Source organism: Thamnophis elegans, chromosome 9 (assembly GCF_009769535.1).
Source record: "Thamnophis elegans isolate rThaEle1 chromosome 9, rThaEle1.pri, whole genome shotgun sequence".
NCBI classification, from domain to species: domain Eukaryota; kingdom Metazoa; phylum Chordata; class Lepidosauria; order Squamata; family Colubridae; genus Thamnophis; species Thamnophis elegans.
Genome location: NC_045549.1, coordinates 39,375,750 through 39,400,014, shown reverse-complemented (window position 1 = coordinate 39,400,014; position 24,265 = coordinate 39,375,750). Strand labels below are relative to the sequence as shown.

Sequence of the window (24,265 nt, the reverse complement as noted above, 5' to 3'; positions counted from 1 at the left end):
GTTTTGGATGAAACAAAACCAAGCAGGGGATTAGCGTGACTTTTATAAAGTGAATAAGCCAAGATTGGCACACTTCTCTTTCACAGTTTCCATTGTAATATAGTCCCCCCAAATAATGGGCCTGCCTCACCAGCTTCCAATGCATTCCCTTCCCTGTTTGACCATAAATAGTGATGTGTCCACATGGCATGTCCCATCACACTATGCATTCTTCCTAATATTTTCCTTCCCTTCCTACTACTTTCCTGATCTGTCATTGCTATCTTTGACTTTGGCTCAGATATCCACACTTTAGTATTTAGTTGGAACCACAAAGCCCTATACAATGGTGGGATTTGATTTTTTTTACTACCGGTTGTATGGGCGTGGCTTGGTGCTATGGCAGAGGAAGATTACTGCAAAATTCCCATTCCCTCCCGATCAGATGGGACTCAGGAGGCAGAGAATAGATGGGGGCGGGGCCAGCCAGAGGTGGTATTACCGGTACTCCGAACTACTCAAAATTTCCACTACCTGTTCTCCAGAACTGGTCAGAACCTGCTGAATACCATCTCTGGCCCTAATCAACTGATACCAGCTGTGTCGAACACAAAACAATTTATGACTTCACCATTTTCTATTCCCCTATCCAAATCTTGCTACCATACATGTCATATAAGTGATCTACAAATAAGTGAAAGGATGTGCTGTGCAACCAGAACCCCACCTCTGTGACATCACCAAGGGGCGTACTATTTCATTTCTCCTGAGTCTCAGCAACATCTGACATCACCATATTTCTGATTTGTGATCTGGAAATCCTGCTTATGAGACATGGAACTATGCAAGCCAAATCTAAATCAATTGGTTACATTGTTGCACAATCAGGTAACTTCAACACTGGGCAATTACCATTTAAAGATTTAATAAAATGAAGGCATTTCACAATAGGTTAAAGTTTTACTGCTCAGGAAAGCAGTGACTAAGATTCTTGGTGTAATAGTGGAAACCTCAGATATCCTCCAATTATTAAATCTGAGTAGTCTACTACCAGTTTCAGTGCTTATCTCTGTTACAAGTGCTGCATCAACATTCCTTATTTTTACTTTTAATCTTGATATTATTTGAACCATTTTTTAAAAATATAAAATATACACTGAATGAGTGGGAAATCTCAAAATAAATTATGCGTAACAAAATATCAGCAAGTTTCTGCTATTTTTACTTAAAATACATTCAATTTAAAAAAGCCAACCAATTATAAAATGCATAACCAGTAATCATTCTCATAAAACTTCATTAGAATAAATAGCCTTTTTAAGTTCAGTTTAAATACAGTTTCATTTAAGACATGATTCACAGAATCAATGTGTTTTAAATATATCCAGTGTATATAATTAGAACTAGTGTCATTTCTTAAAACTGCTCCAAAATAATAACATCTGTATCACAGTCTGTCATTTCCAGTATTAAACTGATATAAATCTTGTGGTAGAAATACTGTCAGTCTAGGTGAATGATAATTCTATAAACCATCTGCCAAAGATGCAAAATAGTGAAAAGAGCAAATGATTGGAGTAAAAACAAGACTGAGCAGAGATAGTTAGGAGATCTGTTCTTGTAGGCTCTCGTATCGGACTGAAAATGCAATAAGTCTCTTGTACACCACTTCAAGTAGTAAGAGAGAAAGAATGACTATTCCACAGATAAAACCAAATGCCCAGCGGGGTCCTAAGGAACTGTAGAGTTGACTGACAAATAGTGGGCCCCGAATGCGCGCACCACTTCCACAAGCAGTTAGCCATCCCATATAAATGCCCTAAAATAAATCAGATTGTGTTCAGTTTTAATGACAGGTTTTAATCCTAAAATATTCAAACAAAATCTATTATCATTCTCCCAATTTTGCAATAGCAAACTACCACCACCATCATCATCATTAGTAATAATAACAATAGCAGTATTAGGATTTATGAGATGGTCCTGATTGTCAAACAACTCGAGGTGGCATATAAGCTAAGTTAAAAATCAATATAATATTAAAAAACAAACTATCAAACAACCTGTAAGGAAATACAAAATTTAAAACAGATTGTAGCATATTCATAAATTCATGAAACTCCTCTGCCCAAGGCCTGATGGAAGATCCAGGTCCTATAGGATAGCAATAATAGCTTTTAGTAAAATGATTGCTGTCCCAAAAAATCTCGTCCCTCATACACAAAACTTTCAGTAACTCAGCTTTACTAAAAATTTTGATAATCTGAAAGGATAAAAAATCTTTAATAAAGTAAGACAGGGGTGTCAAACTTGATTTTCATTGAGGGCCCTATCAGGGTTGTGTTTGACCTTGGGTGAGCCAGGAACGGCATGGTCAGCTTGTCACTCGTCGGGGGCACCTGTGGTGGTTCAAGCAGTCTGCCAGCAAAAACGGACTCCCAAGTTCTGTTTTTGCTGGCAGAAGCACTGTGGGCCAGTCCTTCGCTGTTTCCAAGGCAGCCTGCAGGCCAGATCTAAGCACCCTGTGGGCTCGATCTGCCCATGGGCCTTGCGTTTGACACCACTGAAACAACACTATTACAGGAAGCATTCATAGCTGTACTGCAACCAATCATGTGAGCTAGATGATAAATATACTGATGCTATGTACCGTATATACTCGAGTATAAGCCGAGTTTTTCAGCCCACTTTTTGGTCTGAAAAAGCCGCCTCGGCTTATACTCGAGTCTACAACTGGATCCGGCAGTGCTGTTGCCTGTTGGAGGAGGAGGAGGCGAACCAGCCTGCCATCGCCAGCCACCGCTAGCCCTGCCGCTCTTCCCACCCCCTTCCAAGCCCCACAGTCCAGCGGATGGAGCAGCGAAGCCCCGGGGCTTCGCTACTGCTCCCCGCATTTTCTGCACGGGGATCCCTTGGAGAGGGGATTCCAGCCTGCCATCACCAGCCACCGCTAGCCCTGCCGCTCTTCCCACCCCCTTCCAAGCCCCACAGTCCAGCGGATGGAGCAGCGAAGCCCCGGGGCTTCGCTACTGCTCCCCGCATTTTCTGCAAGGGGATCCCTTGGAGAGGGGATTCCAGCCTGCCATCGCCAGCCACCGCTAGCCCTGCCGCTCTTCCCACGGCAGGGCTAGCGGTGGCTGGCGATGCAGGCTGGATCCCCTCTCCAAGGATCCCGTGCAGAAATGCGGGGAGCAGCAGCGAAGCCCCGGGGCTTCGCTGCTCCATCCGCTGGACTGTGGGGCTTGGAAGGGGGTGGGAAGAGCGGCGGGGCTGGCAGTGGCCAGCGATGGCAGGCTGGTTCGCCTCCTCCTCCTCCAACAGCACTGCCGGATATCCGCCCAACGCTGCGGGGGCGCCAGCGGGAGCTTTGGCGGCTTCACCTCAGCCGCAGCGCTGGGCAGCCAAATGTGCTGGTGCTGTTGGAGGAGAGGATGGCGGCGGCAGCAATAGCACCTGAGGACAGGACAAGACGCAATGGAAACTTGTCAGAAGGAGACTCAAGCTGGAAATAACGAGCAATCTGACAGTTAAGAACAATTAAAATCCTAGGAAAATGTCCTTTCATGAAAATTACTTTTTCAGTAACTCTGCCTGACATTAGTTGGGGTGAACAGAATATTAGTTGGCCAATTCTAAAAGGGAGCACCAGAAAGAACTTAAAATATTTTTTAAGAGAGCTGGGTTTTTCATTTATATTATATGTATGAACAGAATTAACACAAATTGCAGATACCAATCAAACATAAAGAAAAAAAGGATGAAATAATGCTCATTTTAAAAAACTCAGTGAAAATAAAAACAATATACCAAGAAGGTGCATACTGGTTGTGATTTGATCTCTTCGGGGGATCCCGGGGATCCCCTATACAAGTATTTTAATATTGCAGACTTGCAGTATTATAAGTCATACTGATATTATAGAACACTTTAATTAAGCGGGTCCCTTGAATAAACATAACTTTGAGTTTCAAATAACACTGATTTTTTATTTTTGAAATTTACCGTAGCTGCTGCATTTCCCACCCTAGGCTTATACTCGAGTCAATAACTTTTCCAGCTTTTGGGGGTAAAATTAGGTGCCTCGGCTTATATTCGGGTCGGCTTATACTCGAGTATATACGGTAGTTTTATTGCTTAACCAAAGCATGACAAAAAAAAGTTCCAAGCTCAGTAATCTACCACTTGACAACTTGTTTTCCAAAACTATTAAACCTGTTTAAAAACGTATCCACCTAAATTTAAATCTTACCTGGGGTGTAGGCCCTAAAATTTTTGAATATAGAGTATAGGACATCACATTACAGGCTGGATAACCCAATCCTATTAGAATGTCAGAAGTGATATACTGGCCCAGATGAATTACTGGAGTATAACAGCACCAAGATTGTATACTAGGACATCCTGTTGCTTCAGCTGTATTATTGGATGAAAATTCAATTTGTGACATCCACAAAAATGTAAGGTTTCACCAAAGATCTTTCCTGGAGTAGAATTGTTCCTTATGTCTGAAAACATACAAAGAAATACCATATATGGCTACTTGTATTCATCAAAGGCATTAAAATAATTCAAACTTTTAAATTTATACCTGCCCATTGGATATTAGGTAACTGATTTCCCCAAGGTAACAGAACAAAGAATCCAACCAAGATAATGACTAGACCTCCATAGAGGATTGCACCTTCACCAATCCTGTTGAATAATGAAAACTAAAATTACAGTTCCCATATTTTATCCAAGGAAATTTTTCAATATTCAAACCTTGAGTCCTTTGTTCGTAATAATTTAAGTATCAATGATATTACAGAAATTGGTCACTATTGGAGAATACATTTACACACAGCGATTTGTATTCTAGGAATTATTCCTTTTTTAGAAATCAGATTTTTGTGAACATAAATAGTATACTGAAACAGTATAACTTGAACATATTACCTTTTAGAAAGTTCTTTAACTGCTAAAAACACAGCCACTGATTCGATGCCAACAGCACCAAGAATTAAACCATTGATAAACACTGCTTTTTTCTGGTCCACGCATACATATCCATTGTTAATGGTGTAGCTATGCTAAAACATACAATAAAGATATATTAAATTAAATAAAGTAGAGAACTTTCTGAATTTCAATGTTCACCAACTACGTAACTGTAACCAACAACTCTGAAACTGAACAAAAACTGCATGAAGCATTTGTACTAATAGCATAATACAAAAATCAAGTGCTACGAATAGAAATGTTTCAAATTCAAAATCATTAAAAAAAAAATTGTCCTTGAAAAAAATTCAAGACTAAAATACAATAGCAATAGCAATAGCAGTTAGACTTACATACCGCTTCATAGGGCTTTCATCCCTCTCTAAGCGGTTTTACAGAGTCAGCATATTGCCCCCAACAACAATCCGGGTCCTCATTTTACCCACCTCGGAAGGATGGAAGGCTGAGTCAACCCTGAGCCGGTGAGATTTGAACAGCCGAACTGCAGAACTGCAGTCAGCTGAAGCAGCCTGCAGTGCTGCATTTAACCACTGCGCCACCTAATGTTTTTATAATAAAATTTTATGTAGAACACTGTGAAATAGATGATTAACATTTCACAAAAATATAGTATGTAAAGAAAAATAGCAAGTGCAAGAAAATTGATATAGTTGTATAAAACTGTGAAGAAAAAAAATCCATTAATTAGAAATGTAAGTTTGTAAGTTTAATTTTATTTATAGGCTGCCCAATCCCGAAGGATTCCGGGCGGCTTACAGAAGGGAAGAGAAAGAAAATAAAATAAAGTAAAAATAAAATAAGACAAGTTAAAACGATACACATACATTCATTTCAGTCGGGGCTGGACCTCAACAATGAGGTCAACAGCCCCAGGCCTGCCGGAAAAGCCAGGTCTTGACAGCTTTTCTGAAGGCCATGAGAGTGGGTGAGGTCCGGATTTCTGGGGGTAGTTCGTTCCAAAGGGTCGGGGCAGCCACAGAGAAGGCTCTCCTCCGGGGAGCCGCCAGCTGACATTGTCTGCCTGATGGCATCCGAAGGAGGCCAACCCTGTGGGATCTTACCGGCCGCTGGGAGGAATGTGGCAGTAGGCGGTCTCGCAGGTATGCTGGTCCTAAGCCATGTAGGGCTTTAAAGGTAATAACCAACACCTTAAATTGCGTCCGGAGACCAATGGGTAGCCAGTGCAGCTCACGGAGGATAGGTGTAACATGGGTGTGCCTAGGTACACCCAATATCGCTCGCGCGGCTGCATTCTGGACTAGTTGCAGTTTCCGAATGCTTTTCAAGGGTAGCCCCATGTAGAGCGCGTTGCAGTAATCCAGCCTTGAGGTGACTAGGGCATGAGTGACAGTTTGGAGTGCCTCCCGATCCATGTAGGGCCGCAATTGGTGCACCAGGCGAATCTGGGCAAACGCTCCTCTGGTCACAGCCGACAGATGATGTTCCAGTGTCAGCTGAGGGTCAGGAGGACCCCCAAATTGCGTGCCCTCTCTGAGGGGTGTAAGTTTTCGCTCCCCAGGATCAAGGATGGACTATCTGGGCTGTCCTTCGGGGGGAACATCCATAGCCACTCAGTCTTGTCCAGATTGAGCACGAGTTTGTTTACCCCCATCCAAATCCTAACAGCCTCCAGGCACCGGCACATCACGCTACAGGGCAGAGAGATATAATTGTGTAACATCAACGTACTGATGATACTTAACCCAGTGCTGTCGAATGATCTCACCCAGTGGCTTCATGTAGATGTTAAATAGGAGGGGGGATAAGACCAAACCCTGCAGCACACCACATTTAAGGGGCCTAGGGGTTGACCTTTGTCGCCCGACCAACACCGACTGCAACCTGTCAGAGAGGTAAGAGGAGACCCCACCATAGAACGGTGCCTCCCACCCCCACCTCCTCTAACCGTCGCAGAAGGATACCATGGTTGATGGTATCGAAAGCCGCTAAGAGGTCAAGAAGTACCAGGATAGAGGAATGTCTATCCCTGGCCCGCCAGAGATCACCAGTCAGTGCGACCAAAGCGGTTTCTGTGCTGTATCCAGGCCTGAAGCCAGACTGAAAGGAATCTAGATAATCTGCTTCATTCAAGGTCCATCAGAGTTGAAGCGCCACCACCTTCTCAACAACCTTTCCCAAAAAGAAGGTTGGAGACAGGACGATAGTTCTTAAGAATAGCTGGGTCCAGGCAAGGCTTCTTAAGGAGGGGTCTTACCACCGCTTCCTTAAGTGGTTGCGGGAAAGACCCCTCCTGTAAAGAAGCGTTCATAATCCTCTGGAGCCAGCCTCGTGTTACCTCCCTGCTGGTTGAAACCAGCCAGGAGGGGCACGGGTCCAAAAAACAGGTGGAGGAACTCATTGCTTCCATGGCCTTGTCCACTTCCTCAGGGGTGACAAACTCGAACTCATCCCAGCAAATCTGACTAAGACCCTCCCTCGGCATCTGCTGCCCAAGTAGAGTCCAGGTCTGCCCGAATCTGAGTGATTTTATCTGACAGAAACTGGACAAACTCCTCAGCTCTTCCCTGCAAGGGTTCCCCGCTTCCTCACCTTTAGGAGGGAGCGGGTCACCCTAAACAGGGCAGCTGGGTGAGATTCCGCGGATGCAATAAGAGCGGAAAATATGTGCATTTTGCCGCCCATATCGCCACTAAATAAGTCCTAATAAAGGCTCTTAACAGTGTTTGGTCAGATTCGGAGTTACTAGCCCTCCAGCGTCGCTCTAGGCATCTCTTTTGGCGCTTCATCTCCCGGAGTTCCTCGGTGAACCAAGGTGCCCTCCTGGATCCACTGCTGCGGAGAGGCCACGAAGGCACAATCCGATCCAGAGCCTCAGCCGCTGCAACATTCCAGGCTGCGACTAAGGCCTCTGTCGGGTTGTGGGCAAGGGAGTCAGGTATCCCTCCAAGCTCCTTCTGGAATCCTTCCAGATCCATTAGGCGCCTGGGGCGGAACCACTTAATCGGCTCCACCTCCCTGCGATGGGGGAGTAGCATCCCAAAGTCAAGCCTCAGAAGGAAGTGATCTGACCATGACAAGGGTGAGATCTCTATTCCCCTTAATTCAAGATCCACATCTCCACTGCCCCGAGAGAAATGCAAGGTCGAGTGTGTCCCCCGCTCTATGAGTTGGACCCTGAATTACTTGGGTCAAGTCCATGGTTGTCATGGAAGCCATGAACTCCTGCGCTCCATCAGAGTGTTCGTCCAGGGATGGCAGGTTAAAGTCCCCCAGTACCAGTCTGGAGAACTCCACCGCCAACCCAGCTACCGCCTCTAGGAGTGCAGGCAGGGCCGTTGTGATGCAGCTGGGAGGTAGGTACGTCAACAGCAAGCCCAATTGAACCCCTAGGTCCAACTTCAGGAGAAGGGACTCACACCCCACGATCTCTGGGGCAGGGATCCTGCAAGGAGCTAATGACCCTCAGATAATAACTGCCACTCCCCCACCCCTTTTCTGGTGTCGCGGCTGGTGTAGCACCTGGAACCCTTCTGGGCACATTTCCGAGAGGCAGATTCCTCCCTCATGGCCCAGCCAGGTTTCAGTTATACATGCCAGGTCTGCCTCCTCATCTAAAATTAAGTCCCGGACGAGGAAAGCTTTATTTACTACAGACCTGGCATTTAGCAACAGCAACCTGAGACCAGGGCCCTGCTCTCCTCTGCCACCAGACCCTTGAGTTGAGCCAGTAGGGGCCGGAACAAGGAATCGCTGTAAGGTAGCGAATCCTTCTTCCCCGGTAATGGCCAGCCCTACAGCTCCCATCATATCTGCCCCTCCCAGTCATGACTGAAATGCCCCGACCCTCCCCCGTCGCCGTAGACCCCCGCCCACCTCCCATGGCCCTCATTCTTCCCGACAGGCCGCACTCATCATTCATACCAGGACGGGGGACAGATCTGGGCCCCCATCCACTTCTGCATCTGCACTCAGTGGAGGGGATCACAGGTCGCCCACCCGATCCCCTCATACACAACACACAGCCACTCTCCTCATACACCCCCCACAACAATAGTTAAAATACAGAGTAATAATATAAATTAAGCAAATTAAAAATTAAAAGTGGGGACACACTCTCACCCATTCATACAAACATTCCCTCAACACACAAAATAAGCGCAATTTTTGCCCCACAAAAGCGGTTGGCACAAGTTTAAAAAAAGGTGAAGTTGGTAAAAAGTCTAAATTTAAGAGAGGGGGGCTCCACGCTATTAGTCTTCTCCCCTGCGGAGTCCAGAAAGTATATGCAGTCTTAGAGTCTAAAATGGCTGAATAGGTCGACGCCAGTTGGGGAGGGGGGAGCTGGCTTTCTGATCACGTTCTCCTCGTCACCCCATCCACTCCTTCTACGAGGCTGTACAGCATGGGATCTAACGCAAAACTGTCAGCGTGGCCAGAGGTCTCCATGGCCACAGCAACACTTAGTTAAGATGATAAGTTAAGATGTTAAGAAGAAAAATCCCTGAGGACGAGGGCGGGGGCGGCCAGAGGGCGAGGGCGACCGGAGAAACGCGCCACCAAAAGCCAAGCCCACATCGTCCCAAAAAGGCAGGCCCAAGAAGGTAGCGGGTGGCAGCGGTAGATAGTAACGGAAAGGCGACTTGATGTTTTAAGAAGTCAGGATCACAGCAGCCGGAGTATGGACAAAGCAAAAGTCCGCAGCAGTGGTGGCCACGATGGAGAAAGAGGGGGGGGGACGTCAGCGGCAGCAGTAAAGAGACCAGCCGCCCAGTCCCAACTCACCAACCCCTCCGAGGATATGGAACTCAGTGGGTGAAAATGTATGACAATATAGTTGAATACAGTATGTATGAATTATGTTATTACAAAGCAAACATGATTTTATGAGAGACTTGCCATTTATCCAGTTGGACTATAAATTATTTTCTAAAGTATATGCTTGATAAATTTCTCCGTGATAACACATGTGTTAGCCTTCTGTGAAATTTTCTCTTAAAAACTCAACTTGTGATTTATTCTGAATTCTGAACATAAAATTAATTTCATTATATACACACATACAGGCTAGAAATCAGGAAACCATAAGTTCAAGTTCCATTTTAGCCAAGTCAGCCAGTTGGGTGACCCACCTGACAGGATTGTTGTGGGAGAAAATAGGAGAAAGGTGTGTTGTATATACTGTATATGAGTTATATGTAAAAAGTAATAAAGGTGAGATATAAATAATTAAATAACACCCCAAGTACGATGGCTGGTAGTGATAATTCATGTATGTCTGGATGTATTAAATCTGTTATGGTAATAAGAAAAAGCTATTGTAGGAAATGTTGCAGCAAACTTTATTCACAAAATTATGTAGAAATGTAAGAAAGATTATTTTAAAAATCCAAATACTTACGTTTCAAAAACTGCAAAAATAAATAGGATAACAAAGAAAAGAAAGTTTGTTGATACCACAGCCACATGGTCAATGTATCGCTGATTATCTTGAACCACTTCATTATTTTCTGTATTTTTAAAAAAAAGGTAACTGATAAAATAAAGACCAACATAGCATCGATATAGATGCAATTATTTTGAGAAAATCTAGTTCATGAAATATGCATGATTTATGGACATAAAGGATATGCAAACTCCCTTAGCCCCCTTTAATGACAGAACAAGACAGAAAGGTATAGCTAAGTATAAGCCCCCAGGCATACTCTACAATCCTCCTAAACATATGCATGCCTCTCCTTTTTTTGCAAAAAACGGGCCATTTTTGCTTCTTTTTGCTCCCCCCCCCTCCAGTCCCGAGTAGCACTCTACAAGCCTCCTAAAGGTCATGCATGCCCTTTTTTGGCAAAAAATGGGGCATTTTTTGCTCATTTTTGCCCCAAAGTGCAAAGCAGCACTTTCAGCCCCCTCTCAAACTCTCTGCATGCTCCGTTTTTCACAAAAAGGCTTGGGAGGTCTGCAGAGTGCAAAAACTAATTTTTTAAATTTATCTCTTTAAAATCTTGATGCGTCTGACACTCTTGTGCATTTTATACTCCAAAAATATGGTAAATAGTTATTTCCAAATTGGGTAGAAAGATTTTTCTTTCATTAAGAATATATAGGGGTCTAGAAAGATCAGGTACATTGCTCACTTTTTGCAGCATTTCATTACTTTAAATTTCTGTTTAGAATTTGATACTTTACGATGCCTTCATACTTTCCAGTTGGATCTTATATATTTAGATATTAGTATTTATCTAGAAATTGCATTGTAATAACACTGACACAGGAATTCATTCTCACTGCAGATATATTCCCATCCATGACAAATTGCAATCATTAGCGTGTGCTTGTAAACCACTGAATCTAATAAATTTGATCTGAAGTTGCAGTTAATTGCTCAGACTTGAGACATATATCCCAAAAGCTATCACCCACATCCTTCACACATTTGACACTATTCCTACCTATGTTAGCAAGTTTATCAAAACATATTTCAAATTACCTTCAGTTTCAGTATTAATGCAATTTTGTGGTCGTCCCGTATCATCTACATGATGCTCTCTAAAAATTAAGAGATTATGTGAAACAATGTTATTCGGCACAATTCTTTTTTAATTCAATTATGCAACTTATCTTGTTTTATGGATAAAGCCCTATAAGCACTCTGTATAAATGTTGAGAATAGAATAGAAGCACTTGTATATTATTTTAGAGAATTAGACTCATTAATACCGTGTTTCCCCAAAAATACAACATGTCCTGATAATAAGACCATGCCACATTTTTCGGGTGGGCAAAAATGTAAGCCCTCTCCTGAAAATAAGCCTCCTGGACAACCCCCCCCCCAGCCAGGCAGAGCACCACTCACCGACCTAGTGGTATCCCGAAGGCGCCAAGCCGTAAGAACGGAGTGGGGGGGGGGGGGGACAAAGCCTTGCATTGCTTGGTGCCTTTTGGATACCACTAAGTCAATGAGTGGTGCTGTGCCCAACTGGTTGCCAGGTGTTTGCTCTCTTGTGAGCGGGCTCCCGAAGAGTCGGGCACAGCCACAGCGTCAAACCGCTGTGTTGCGCTATCACAGCAGCACTACACAGCAGCCATGAGGAGACCACGCTCACGAGTAGCCGCCCGGCAACTCCCCTTTCCAGCCGGGCACAGCGCCATTCACTGACCTAGGGGTATCGCCAAACCACATGAGCACGTTCGCCGCCCTCTGGCTCCCGCGGCTTGGCGCCTTCAGAATGCCCCTAGGTCAGTGAATGGGGCTCTGCATGGCTGGAGACAGGGGGTGGCGCGAGTGGCTTTTCCGCTCCCCACTCGTGCACCTCCCAGCCTCACAATGCTCTTGCCTAACTCTCTTTGTAGAGCCAGGGCACCTCCGCTGCTGCCGCCACATGGCTTTTCTGCAGCTTCCAAAGCAGGGAGGTAGGATGTTGAGTCTTCCGGAAGTTGCCAGTCTGGGAATACACTCTATGGTTGTACGCTCTGGTAGTACGCTCTGTCTCAGCCAGCCCACAACCATAGAGCGTTCTCCCAGAGCGGTAACGGCTGAAAGACTCAGCTGCAGATCTCCAGAGTTTGGAAGCCGAAGAATAGGTTATGCTCGGAGCGCCGCCACAGCAGCGGCACACTAGCCCTGCAGGGAGAGCTGGCCAGGGCATGGTGAGGTTGGGAGGCACACCAGCTGGGACGGAACAGGTGCTCACGCAACTTCACTTTCCAGCTGGGCAGAGCACCATGCGCTGACCTAAGGGTATCCCAAATGCGTCAAGCCGCGGGAGCTGGGGGGGGGAGCAGAGTACCATGCGGCTTAGTGGCTTTGAGATATCACTGGGTCAGTGAATGGCGCTCTGCCCTGCTGGAAAGCGGGCTTGCCGGGTGGCTGCTCATGAGTGTGGTCCCCTCATGGCTGGTATGTTGCGCTGCTGCGACAGCGCAACACAGCCGTTTACCCCTGAGGCTGTGCCTGGCTCTTTGGGCGCCCGTACACAAGAGAGCAGCCACCCGGCAACCCCAAAACAATAAGTCCCCCTGATAATAAGACCCAATCAATATTTTGGGGGGTCAAAAGAAAATAAGACCTTGTCTTATTTTGGGGGAAACGCGGTAAGATTGAATAAACTTATCAAACAAATATCTACTGCAGTATTATTGATCAAGATATAGTAAAAACAACTGCAAAACCCACAAATTACTCTTTTTGTTCTTTTCTTGGTTCATAATAAGAACTAAAGAAACTAAATGGACTAAGAAGAACAGAGATTTTATGTATAAATTAAAAGACCTTTCTTATAAACATTGACAAATTTTTAAATTTTCAATTACCTAAATACAGCAATTATCAGAACAATATTAATAATTCCTAGAAGACTTCCAAATAAAACTGGAACTGTGTACATGTTCAACTGAAGATAAATTGTTTTCCATGAGATTCCTTTTTCCCCAATAAGTGAAAAGAGAGTCTGAAAAACTAATAGAAAATGTAAGTTTATACAACTGGATTTTAACAGTAAATATTCTTGATGTTCTCTCTCTCTCTCTCTCTCTAATTATATATATATATATATATATCAGCTAAAAATCTAATGTATTAACTAAATGGAAAAAAGAATAAATTAGTAAAGTGTTCAACTTCTGATAAAAAAAATCCAAATAAGTTACATGGTTCTTTTAGTAGTTTGCATTAGTATTTTTTCTTGACACGCACTGCTTCAAATTTATTTATCAATAACTGTCTATAAAAACTAAATGAAAATTGGAGTCTGAAGTCAAATTGGGATCACATTCTGTTCCTTAAAACTCAAGCCCCATTTATAAATAGTCCTGTACTATTACTGTTTTTATATAACAAATTAAAGTTTAAATATGTACACATAGATTAAAAAAATATTCTCCTGCAACTAATTAATGAATCACTTGAAGAAAATGAGAATACAATGTAAGCTTGTACCTGGTCCCAGTATGAATCCCACTGCTTGGCAAGCACTAGTGTTTGCCATGGCATTAGTTCTTTCAGTAAGAGAGGTGGCACCAGCAATATATGAACGAACTACTGCTACATTTCCTAAAACAAAACAAAGCAAAACAGTGTTTATTTGGAAAATCTAAGGTGCATATCTATTTTTAATCATATGCATAAGGTAGTTAAAAGCTCAACAGTATAGACCAAATCTTGGTCTTTTGTCTGCTCACAAAATCTATTTTAATAGGTCTCATTAATACCGAAATAACTAAAAAGATGCAAAAGAACCTTTATCTTAAAATCAATTAGTCAGAAATATCAGTGAACTTGAGAAAATCTTTTAGAAACTTGAAATTAATCAGGAATAATTATTTCATAGCATCTCTCAGGTGTGAATTAAAGGAGTAAATTACACCTTTGAGCAACTGTAATTTTCTTCATATGAGAAAAATCCCTAAAATTAATATGACTACTGATAGTACTTTTAGGCTGATATCTCGGGGAATCTTTATTACTCTGATTAGTCTATTAGAATACTGTACTTTGTGGTAACTCAACTTAGGAGACTCTCTAATCCTACAGAAAGCCATGGCACAAACATTAGAATAGAATAGAATAGCAGAGTTGGAAGGGACCTTGGAGGTCTTCTAGTCCAACCCACTGCTTCGGCAGGAAAACTTACACCACTTCAAACAAATGGTTATCCAACATCTTCTTAAAAACTCCCAGTGTTGGAGCATTCACAATGTCTGGAGGCAAGCTGTTCCATTGATTAATTGTTCTGTCAGGAAATTTCTCCTCACTTCTTCTCTCCATGATTAGTTTGAACCCATTGCTTCTTGTTCTACCCTCAGGTGCTTTGGAGAATAGTTTGACTCCCTCTTCTTTGTGGCAACCCCTGAGATATTGGAACACTGCTATCATGTCTCCCCTAGTACTTCTTTTCATTAAACTAGACATCCCCAATTCCCACAACTGTTCTTCATATGTTTTAGCCTCCAGTCCCCTAATCATCTTTGTTGCTTTTCTCTGCACTCTTTCTAGAGTCTCAACTCATCTTAGTAAGAAGGATTCTGGGAAAATCTTTCAATCTATATGTTGAAACAATCAGCAGGATTTTACTTTTACTCAAGATGTTCTGAGTGCCAACTTGTGGGGGAAGAAGGGATTTCAAGGGCCTGAGATTTTGATTTCTCTAACAAATAGTTGAATTGCCTTAAATACATGTAGCTACAAATCTAGCAAACATTACTTTAAATATTTCTCAAATTACCTGCACCAAACCCCACCAATGCTCGAGCAGCTAGCATGTAGTATTTGTTCTGTGAAGGGGGCAAATGGACATAAGCATAGAGGAAATTGGCAGCTACTGAAATAGCAGTTGAAACCACAAGTGGTTCTCTTCTTGGCCTGCAATTAGACCACATTCCAAAGAATGGAGAAGCTATCATCTGACCAATGCTGTATGAAGCAATAATCCAGCCCAGAAAACTTGGATCTGCCGTTTTATCTATCTATGGAAATCATAAACACATTTTCAACAATATTTTATTAATAAATAGGACACCGTAATTTAAAATATTCAATTCTAAGAGATATTATGCTACTAAAATATAGGTGAATGTTAATGAAGAGAACATTTTTAATTACAAGGTTAAATTAGAGGATCCAGCATTTATATATTAAATCTTGCAGACTATTAGTTGGTAAATTAAGCTTATTAATAACATGGAATAACACTGTTAAACTAGCATGGAAACAGACTGAAGTTTAAATTTAAAATTAGTCTATGTGGGAAGACTACCCTCCCACATTATTATAGTTACAAAAATAGTATTTTTAGCAGCATCACTATAAGAATACACATTCCAAATTATACATAAATAGTTACTGAATAATTTATATATCATTGAGTAGTTGGTACAGTTGGAAAAGAATCAATGACAAAAAATATTTTGAAGGGTTGGTGTCATGCACTTTCCTCTTTTTCTTTATTACTTAGATTTATAAACATCTTTTGTTCCAGAACTTTAAAATCGCAATCAAAACTTCAATTCTCTAGAATAGGTTAGGGTGAGGATATTGATTGGCTCAAAGTCACCCAAACAGCTTCCATAACTGACACTGGACTTGAGCCTGATCCTCCATATCCTAGTCTGACACCTAAACTGTTGCACTTCAGTACGTTTCTATTCTAGCTGTTCCTCTTTTCCATAAGATGAATCTCTGCAATTTATGAAGCTGGTCCTCTTTAATTTTGCTGTAACTCAACACTGCACCATTACACTAAAAGCTAAGCTTTCCTATATCTTACCATCTTATATTTCTCCAGAAAATAATTATGATGGTTGCTGTGTCCCGGGATCATGTGATCACCTTTTACAATCTTCTTGAAAAGCAAAATCATTGGGAAGACAGATTCACTTAACCGTGTTACTAACTTAACAATTGCAGTGATTCACTTAACAACTGTGCTAAGAAAGGTCATAAAATGGGGCAAAACTCACATGACTGTCTTGCTTAGCAACAGAAGTTTTGGGCTGAATTGTGGTCATAAATCAAGGACTATGTTTATTATGTAAAATAATGTAATTTTTTGAAAAGATTTATTTGATTGATAAGGCCTACAGGCCATTGTAATAACTCTAAGCAGCATACAATTCTCCCTCCATAATCTGGATTTTTTAAAAATCAAATCAGAACCATAAATCTCCATGTAAAACCAGGAAATAATTGCAATTTATTCCCCTCATTTAAAGCTATTTCATTAGTAGAGGAGAAAGATGGGAAAATATACATATATATACATATATACATATTTATACATACATCCTTAAAATGCCACTTTATTTCTATACTACCCTTCCCAGTTTATGGAAATTTAATTTTACATACACTAAAACAAAAGAGAGTAAGACATAACGTACACTAAAACAACTATCATGAAAGCCAGACTAAAACAGTGAATCTTTATATAAATTTGAAGGCCTGTAAACGTGATCCTAAATCCTGATATTAATAAGGACTGCTTTCTCCACTCCAGGGGCAAAAACTCATAAAACTCTCTTCTAAGTCTCCACCAACCCCGAAGCCAAAACATACAATCCTTTGTCTATTCCAGCCTTTCTTCTTCAATATTTGAAATAGAAAACAGCAATTTGGACACTGCAAATTATTTGCCCATGCTCCCCACAAAAACACTAAAGTTAATATAATGATCTTTTGTATGTTTTCTGTAAATAATTATCTTTTCATTTGGCTGAATGAACTCATAGCATTACTTTATTATTCGATACTTCAAATCACTGTGAATTCCTGGCAACTGCCTGGACAAGTCTCTGCAGTTTTCTTGGTAATGTTTTTTGAAATGGTTTGCCAATGCTTCCTTCCTACAGTTGAAAGGAGTGGCCCAAGGTCATTCAGTTGCTTATTGCTGAGAGCAGGACAGAATTCACAGTATCCTAGGTTCTACCACAGCTTGCTGCTTTAATCACAACATCATACCACTGCAACTGTCAGATGCCTAAGTTAACATCATGCAAATAAAAATGTAGGTGATTCACAAACCTGTTGAAGATAGGGCCATATTGACATAATGACAATAGAGAAACCTGCAACATAAAATACTTTAGTTATTTTTCTCTCGTACTTTTTTGCCATCTACTGATCATATCCAGAGAAATAAAATTATGGAATTCCATACAAAAAACACAAAATTACTTTGGAAAAAGAAAACGTTCAAAAACTGCAAATAATTTTAGATGTAATGTTTAACCTTATCTTGCAAACTTTAATGATATTTCTAAGAAAATTTAACTATCTATAACTAAGCTATATGTTATCCAACGACACTAGGTTATTTTTCGGAGTATAAGACGCACCAAGGTTTTGAAGAGGCAAATTTTAAGAAAAAGTTTTTGCACTCTGCAAACCTCCCAAAAACGTCCTGTTTGTTGTGAAAACGGGCCCATTTCTTTTCAAAAAAAGGGCATGAATAGCCCTTAGGAGGCTTGTAGAGTGCTCCGGGGGGGGGGGGGCAAAACAAGCAAAAAAACTGTCTATTTTATGTAAAAATGGGCCCGTTTTTTGCCAAAAAAGGGCATGGATAGCCTTTAGGAAGCTTATAGAGTGCTCCTGGGAGCTGGGGGGGGGGGGGGAAATGAGCAAAAAAATGACCTGTTTTTTGCTCATTTCTGCTCTCCCCAGCCACCAGAAACTCTCTGAAAGCCTCCTACAAGCTATGCACGGCCATTTTGGTGAAGGGGACAGGGTTTCAGGAGGCAAAAAATGCTGTATTCAGTGTATAAGACACACCCAGACTTTCAGCCTCTTTTTTTAGGGAAAAAGGTGCGTCTTTGAAAAATACGGTATAGTTTAACAACAGAAATGAATACTGTATGTATCTTCCTAAAATATCTACCTTCAAGAAAGAGGAACATCAGTAGAAGGTGCATATGAGGAACTGCTTATAGGGAACTATATCACTGTGAAAACCTTTTAATATATTGTATACATTTATTCAGTTTTTTTTAATGAAAGACAAAAGTCTTCATTATTTATCATCCATTATACAAGATGATCCAGAAATCTACAATTCATACCATTTACCACAACCACAATATTAAGAAGAAGTCAAGGTAACTACATTGGACAGTTTATGAACACTGACCTTTTTTTTTTAAAGTGAGGAAAATAGGGGAATATCTACCCCCGTCAGATTCCAATGTGCTACGAACTACATAGTCTATATGTTACAACAGATACTCTGTTGCATTACCTCCCTATGACCACAGGACATACTGGAAATAGAACCATGCTGTTGATTCTGCTGGTGACCATTTACTTCAGCTAGGCTTAATTCTACCTGCTCCCTACACATTTATGAACAAGTTCCTGAATTTGCTTATTGTGACAGTTGTTCTTCCTTTGGTGCTAGTTTATAATGCTATTGTCTAATATTATTTTGTTTTTATTAAATAGTACATACTACAGAGTATGAACTTACAAATGAGCCTCCCCCCAATTAAATAAAAGTTTGCAATATAAGGAATTTCTATACAATATTTTAATTAATATCCACTGAAGTAACAAGAAACAGTGTTATATTAAAACACTGATGACTGGTTAGCAAATTTTACAAACCAACACTGCTGAAGAACATTGTGAGATACATTATTCGAATGGATCTCCACCGGCTCTTGTATTGTTGCAATGTTTCCATAACATCCTTAGATCTGTAATAAACAATATTGCAATATTGAGATTAATGTTAATGTGTCAAATATTAATCCTTCTTCAACAAATTCTAACTAAAGTGTTAGAACTGTATGTTATATTTACATTTAGTCATTTATTCCTGTCTTTGTATGATTGAAATCATTCTCTGATGCATGTCATCATATATTGGCAATGCCCCATTCTATTTTACAATTAAATACAGCAAGTTTAGAGCAGTGGTTCTCAACCTGTGGGTCGGGACCCCTTTGGGGGTCGAATGACCCTTTCACAGGGATTGCCTAAGACAATCGGAAAACACATATTTTTGAAAAAATACAGAAAACATAAAATAATTTTATGGTCACCACCACATGAGGAACTGTATTAAAGGGTTGCAGCATTAGGAAAGTTTGAAACCCACTGGTTTAGAGGATAGTGCTGATTGGAATGTAAATGTCAGTTCCTCTCCCTAGTCATATTTAGACCTCCAGCTATCCCAAAGTGAGCTGACATATTTGTATGATGTTTGCATGAGAGGGGAAGCAACTGGGTATCTGGGATGAGGGCACTGAATGCTGGGCAAATGCATTACAGAAAAATTGTTACATTATCTGGAGGTGATATGGGGTCCTTTGACCTGGAGGAAGAATGTGGGTGTTGAGGTTCTGGTGTGTTAAGGAGGGAGCAGGCAATAACTTTGTCAGGAGGAAACAAAGAAATTAAAGAGACTTTTAACACTGATGTCAACCCCTTTGATGTAGGCCAGGGCAAGAAATGTTGGCATACAATTTGCAAGAATTCTCTGTATGAAACAAGATCATGACCCAGTCACAATTTGTAAGATGGATGATTTTATAAACTTATTAAAGATAAATACATAAATACAACCCTAGGCTATATACACAAAAGTATTTGCAAAATCAGGAATCATAACTCCCCTCTATTTTGCACTGGCATCTACTGTGCTTTAAGAAGGTAAGGGTCACAGGAGGGCTTGAACTGTCAGGCATTTAAGGTGCCACACTAGTCTTTCTCCCTAATATTAATCAAGTTTCCCTTTTGGGGAAAAAAAATAAAAAAATATACACTTTAATACACTCAAACAATGTTATGCAATAAACACCATAATAATCACTATTCAATATTACCATAAAGCAGAGGTCTCTAACCTTGTAACTTTAAGACTTGCAGACTTGAGTTCCCAGAATTCCTCAGCCAGTCATTCTGGGAGTTGAAGTCCACAAGTCTTCAAGGGGTCAAGGTTGGAGACCCATCATACAATATTCTAAAAACTCAAACAGACCTGAAATATTAAAAACAATTAAAGTGTCTGTTTCAAGTACACACACATACTTTAAAAATATGCAAAAACACCTACTGTGCCTTATCAATAAACAAACTTGGCTGCCCTTCATACATATTTTATTAACAATGCAACAGACAGTAGGTCAAAAATCTATTAAATTGTTTTAACACAGCTGTATTTATTTAGCCTAGATGTCCCGCAATCTGATATACAACACTAATAAAACACATTACACATAAATACAAATACCTGTATCATTTATATTAAACAGGCATCACCGATTTTACCGCCGCTGGGATATCACCATCAGTTGTTTTGGTTTCTTATATTCATGTAGCTATTTTGCAACTCGTATTGTAATCTAAGATTCAAAACTAATTTCACTAGCACCGATTACTGCAGGCCTCTTCTCCTTAAGCACCAAGGCGAGCAGCTTACGAGGAAGTTTAATTGATTTATACTACAATTCTCAGCATCTTCATCGTGAGATAACTTGAGTTGCAGATACAGAGGATTTGACTCCATCGCTTCTGGAGTCCAAGTGGATCCCTCCCCCCCCATTCCCCGCTCATTCAGACCGAAAAGGCGCCCCTGGCAAATAAGACCCGAGCGCGGTGGCCCCTGTGCACCTTTCGTCTCCGTCTCCGTTCAAAAGAGGCTGCTCCCAGTCCTCACTGGCGGGCTCCAGAACAACAGCAGCAGCCATGGCCAACTTCGAAACCTCCGAGTTTCAACCTCTGACAAACGTAGAGCCAACCACCCTATATGCTCCGTCTGGCGAAGGCGCGGGAGCACCTGAAGCCTCGCCTCTGCTTTCTTCCGGGACAAGGCGAGAGGCGACTGTCACGTGGCCAAACAGCAAACACAATAAAGCAAGTCAAGGCAACTGCATGTGACAGCAGCACTTGGACTACAAGGGGAGAAAGGGGAGGGATCAAATCTAATCACGTGCCGGGCGAGCCATTGGTAAAGTCGGCCCCCCACCCTCCCGCCCCTCGCTTTTTAAAACCGTTGTTGAGGCTCTCGCGAGAGGAGGGAGGGGAGGAACGGGAAGCGGCGACCTTCGGCATGTTTCTCCACCCCCTTTTTCATTCAGTCGGACTGGGACGCTTTGGCGTTGTGAATGATGGAGGTAGGTGGCGAGAGAGGGGAAGAGCCAAGGGCGTTACAGAGAGGTGCTCCTCGGCAATTCTCCCGGCGTTCCGTAGGTTCGCTCTTTCTTCCGAAGGGGACAGGCATGCCTGTCTGACGCCTCCTGAGGTTGTGGGGTCTCTTAAAGTTGTGATTGTGAGAAACGGTTGCGGTGACCTCTGATGTAAAAAAAAAAAAAGTAAACAGGGAATAAAACGGCAAGGCGGATTTTACATTGGAGAAGTGAGGCTTATTTCCAGCTTGATATTCTCTTTCCCAAGCCTTCCTGAGGAAAAAGAATGGACTGTAAACAGGCCAAAGTGTAGTTTTTTAGGCGGCGGTTGAATGTGATGTTAAATTTCTACTGTGCCCATTTCCGTGAATTAGAGTGCAGTCTTTTGTACTCTTGACTTGTGAATGAGCCCATCACGTGCCATGAAATTGTGGAGAGGAGTCGGAGTGGATTGCGCGCTGGGGATGTGATGATTCATGGATTTTGAACCCTTTGCGGTATTGGCGCCTGCCAAAGTGGGTTGGTGATTTGGTTGATGATGTACGGACAAGGGCAGGTTGACACTTCTTTTTATGTATACTGTTTTATTTTTCCCCATTGGAACTACATTTGAATAAAGTAATGATACGGTAGTACTACCATAAATGAATTTGCTAAGGTAATTGTTATGCTACTCAAAGAAGCTACCTAAATTTGTTTGAAATCGTTTTTAAAAATTAACTTAATAGTTCCAATATCACATATAAATCTAAAAAAATTGCAAGATTTACTCTGAGAATGTCTAATTGATATTAGTAGATAGCATAGTGTCTCATTTACTGAGTTCACTGAACAGCATTGGATTTTGTCTCATTATTTGAATCAACAGATACAATGAAGATACTTAACAGGATTGAACTACCAAAATTGACAGGTAGGAGCAAAAAATATGATTATATAAAATGCATTTTACAACTATCGGCTATCTGAGAACCTTGCACTACAAATGTTTGGATATGTATATTTTTCTGTAGAAAAAGTGATATTTATTTCATCCTGTTTTAAATATAATTGTTTATCACATTGTTTTCAAGGTTGTTACAATGTATTCCTCACTTGCCTTTTTTAAAAAAAATTGAATTACTACTTCAGTATAGGATTATTGAAGCTATATTATTTATGTGGTGATTATCAAACTGCTTATGGCAGTATAGATCATTCTTATCTATATTGTTTTTTCAGTTTAATGGTCTGTATTGTTCACTATTCCTTGTAATAGTGTCTTATACATGAAGAGCATCAACCAAGAAAGTTACAAATGCTTTCCTTACAAGCACTGCAAGTAATAGGACAAGCACGAGACAAGAAACTCAGTAATATTTAATTATGTTTAAAATTGCTTTTATATATTCAGAATAACAGTTGGAAGGGACCTTAGAGGTCTTCTAGTCCAATCCTCTGCTCAAGCAAGAGACCATATACCATTTCAGACAAATGGCTGTTCAGTGTCTTCTTAAAAGCCTCCAGTGATGATGCACCCACAACTTTTGAAGGCAAGCTGTTCTACTGGTTAATTGTTCTCAGAGTCGGGAAATTCCTCTTTAATTCTAGGTTGCTTCTCTCCTTGATTAGTTTCCATTCATTGCTTCTTGTCCTGCCTTCAGGTGCTTTGGAGAATAGGTTGACTCCCTTTTCTTTATGGCAACCTCTCAAATATTGGAACACTGCTATCATGTCACCCCTAGTCCTTCTTTTCACTAGACTAGACATACTGAAGTCCCTGCAATCTTCGTGTATTTTAGTCTCCAGTCCCCTAATCAGTGGTGGATTCCGGATCCCGTTGCAACTGGTACGGTGCAACAGGGCCCAGCGTCCACCACATGAACGCGCGCAGCACACATGCGCAGTGGGCACATGCGTCCTTACCTCCTGCGATGCTCTGTGATGCCTCCGTGATGCTCCAGCTGCTCAGCGGAGTGTCACGCAGGTGTTGTATGCTCCGTGCGCGGAAGCACCGAAGAGCTCAAATACCAGTAAGGAGCATGGGTGGGTGGGTGGGCCCTCTGGAGCACTGTACCGGAACGGTACCCAGTGCTCCAGGCAGGTACCGGGTAATCCACCACTGTCCCTAATCATCTTTGTTGCTCTTCACTTCGCTCTTTGTAGAGTCTCAACTTTTTTTTTATATTATAGTGACCAAATTCGATTTAGTATTCTGAGTGTGGCCTTACCAAGACCTTACAAAGCAGTACTAACACTTTACATAATCTTGATTCTATCCCTCTGTTAATGCAACCTAGGATTGCATTGGCTGTTTTGGCAGCTACAGCACATTGCTGACTGATATTTGGTGACTATGTACTAGGACTCCCAAGATTCCTCCCACAGTTACTGCTATTGAGCCAGTCTTTACCTAATTTGCATTGTCTTTTTTTTTCTAAATGTAAAATCTTACTTTTCCCTCCATTTCATTTTTCTTACTTCATTTTGTTAGATAGGGCCATTGTTCAAGTCTGTCGAGATCCGTCTGGCTGTTGAGCATATCTTCTGGAGGGTTGGCTATTTCTGCCAGCTTGGTATCATTGGCAAATTTGAAAAAAAATTCCCCCTCATCTAAATTGTTTGTGAAGATATTGAAGAGTACTGGGCCTAAAACAGAACCTTGGGATACCCATTGCTTCCTTCCTTCCATGTAGCTGTAGTTTCATTAAGGGCTACATGTTGAATGCAATTTGTC

At 41.5% G+C, this 24,265-nt stretch overlaps 2 protein-coding genes across 8 annotated transcripts in view; one reads left to right on the top strand and one right to left on the bottom strand.

Moving 5' to 3' along the window:
• Positions 1-1,030: 1,030 nt before the first annotated feature.
• On the bottom strand, positions 1,031-21,318 carry MFSD8 (major facilitator superfamily domain containing 8). The gene is given in 14 exon segments (XM_032224150.1): positions 1,031-1,798; positions 4,229-4,443; positions 4,446-4,484; positions 4,568-4,671; positions 4,915-5,011; positions 5,014-5,048; positions 10,337-10,445; positions 11,423-11,481; positions 13,246-13,390; positions 13,871-13,984; positions 15,156-15,396; positions 17,450-17,493; positions 19,025-19,116; positions 21,035-21,318. Coding segments are annotated over 14 exon segments (1,587 nt in total). The 5' UTR covers positions 21,112-21,318; the 3' UTR covers positions 1,031-1,582.
• A 123-nt stretch (positions 21,319-21,441) lies between these two features.
• ABHD18 (abhydrolase domain containing 18) overlaps positions 21,442-24,265 on the top strand; it is a 28,927-nt gene continuing 26,103 nt past the window's right edge. For 3 of the 7 annotated variants that reach the window (XM_032224385.1, XM_032224378.1, XM_032224382.1), the window contains exons 1-2: positions 21,451-21,537; positions 22,418-22,462. The gene's annotated coding sequence lies outside the window, so the exon portion shown is untranslated. Of the gene's footprint in view, positions 21,538-21,622; positions 21,780-22,069; positions 22,090-22,417; positions 22,463-24,265 lie in introns of those variants that run through there. The other 4 variants (XM_032224383.1, XM_032224379.1, XM_032224381.1 and 1 more) reach the window with 4 other exon arrangements.